A 1972-nucleotide genomic window follows, 5' to 3' on the forward strand; every position below is an offset into this window, starting at 1 on the left:
GGCTTTTAAAAGCTCCCCGGGGATTCTATTGTCCGCTGGGGCCGGGAGCCCGTGCTCTACCGGGATTCCGATGGGGAGGGGTGGCTTACCCCAGTAGTTCTCAAATTTAGTTTCGGTTCAACAATTTGGTTGGAACCACCGAGCAAACATCAAAAAATCCTGATGCCCAGGTCCCAACTCAGAGACTGTGTGATCCGGGCTTGGGAAATTCTGAAAGAGCTCCAGGTGACTGCCATCTGCAAGCGAGTTTGCAAAGCTCTGATGCCCAGGTGCAGCGGGGGCGGGCGTAGCGCGCGGCTCTCGCCACTGGGTGGCGCTGCCCGCTCGGCCCGGCGCTCCTGGAGCTGCGAGCCGCCGCCGCGGTGAGCGCACCTGCCCCTCCTCCGCCAGGCGGGCCGCGGGGCATGCAGCGGGCCGGGGGCGGGGCTCTGACGCCCGGGCGCAACTACGGGCTCCCAGGCAGCCTCCGCCAGCTGGACCTCGCCGCCCTCCTGATGCTCCTCGTGGACGCCGACCGGCCGGAGCCCATGCGCAGCGGAGCGCGCGAGCTCGCGCTCTTCCTGACCCCCGAGCCTGGGGCCGAGGTAGGGGACGGGGCTGTGGAGTTGCAGGAGAGGGGTCTCGCGGTTGGGGGTCCGGGCTCCAAATAGGGAACCTCGGCTTCGCCGGAACATCCTCTCGCTCTCGGAGTTGGGGGGGGTCCGGGGATTCCCCTTTCCTGGAGGGTGGCTGCGGGGCGCCACCCAGAGATGCGCAGCGGGTCGCCCCTGCTCCCTCCTCCGGGCGACACCGGGCCCCGGAGGCCCAGACTCGCCTTCCCTCCCCACCCAGGTCCCCCAGCATCCGCTGGGTCCCGAGACGCCGCCCTTCGCCAGGCCGGCCCTGGGGGAGAGGGACCCCGGGATCGCCCCTGCCCTGGCTGTCCCCGAGCGGTGCCCCGGTCGAGCGGTGCCGCAGGCTGCGGCTGTGCGGGGAGCCCCGAGGCCGTGCTGCGCTGCTGCAGCTCGGAGCGAAAACACCACGCCTCTGTCTGCGCTTTCTATTTTAAAAGCACCAAATGAAAAGCAGATCCAAAACGAGACCCTCTACCTTCCGGCTGAAGGCATCTGTCGACGGTGCTGTGAGAAAGTTATTTACCCGAGTTCACTAGGAGTTATTTACGACCAGAAATTCAACCCATTTTCTTTTTAAACCACAAAAGCAGTTCGAGAGTATTTAAAATAAAGGCTGTGCACCCCTCTCTCTTTTCTCTCCCACCCTAATTCTAGTTTTCTTAGAAGACCAGCATTAACGGTTTGGTGTAAATCATTCTGGACGTTTAAAGTGCATTTATAGGGCCAGGCGAGGTGGCTCACGCCTGTAATCCCAGCACTTTGAGAGGCCGAGGCGGGCGGATCACGAGGTCGGGAGATCGAGAGCATCTTGGCTAACACGGTGAAACTCCGTCCCTACTAAAACTACAAAAAAATTTAGCCGGGCGTGGTGGCAGGCGCCTACAGTCCCCAGCTACTCGGGAGACTGAGGCAGGAAAATCACTTGAACTCAGAAGGCAGAGGTTGCAATGAGCCTAGATTGTGCCACTGCACTCCAGCCTGGGTGACAGAGCGAGACTTGGTCTGGGGAAAAAAAAAAAAAAAAAAAAAGGCACTACAAATGTAGATTTGTGTATATCTGTATATGTCTAGGCAAAGTATTGGCTCATACCAGTGTTCTCAGCATTCTGGGAGGCTGGGGCAGGAGGATGCCTGAGGTGGGGATGGGGATGGTGGACAGGGGAAGGTTGAGGCTGCAGTGAGCCTTGGTCATGCCACTGCACTCCAGCCTGGGCGACAGAGTGAGACTCTTTTTACAAACTCTGCCTCTCCAGGTGCGGTGGCTCACACCTGTAATCCCAGCACTATTGGAGGCCGAGGCTATCGGATCACGAGATCAAGAGTTCAAGACCGGTCTAACCAACATGGTGAAACCCTGT

At 59.9% G+C, this 1972-nt stretch overlaps 1 protein-coding gene across 2 annotated transcripts in view; it reads left to right on the plus strand.

Annotated features, from left to right (window-relative positions):
- Positions 1-309: 309 nt before the first annotated feature.
- Positions 310-1972, plus strand: part of BCAS4 (breast carcinoma amplified sequence 4) — an 85224-nt gene continuing 83561 nt past the window's right edge. The window contains exon 1 of one of the 2 annotated variants that reach the window (XM_017496868.2): positions 310-584. In XM_017496868.2, the coding sequence (XP_017352357.1) occupies positions 405-584 (180 nt within the window). In that variant the 5' untranslated portion in view covers positions 310-404. The remainder of the gene's footprint in view (positions 585-1972) is intronic. The other variant, XM_037727246.1, reaches the window with a different exon arrangement.

This window comes from Cebus imitator, unplaced genomic scaffold (genome assembly GCF_001604975.1).
Source record: "Cebus imitator isolate Cc_AM_T3 unplaced genomic scaffold, Cebus_imitator-1.0 Scaffold224, whole genome shotgun sequence".
In the NCBI taxonomy this organism is placed as follows: Eukaryota; Metazoa; Chordata; class Mammalia; order Primates; family Cebidae; genus Cebus; species Cebus imitator.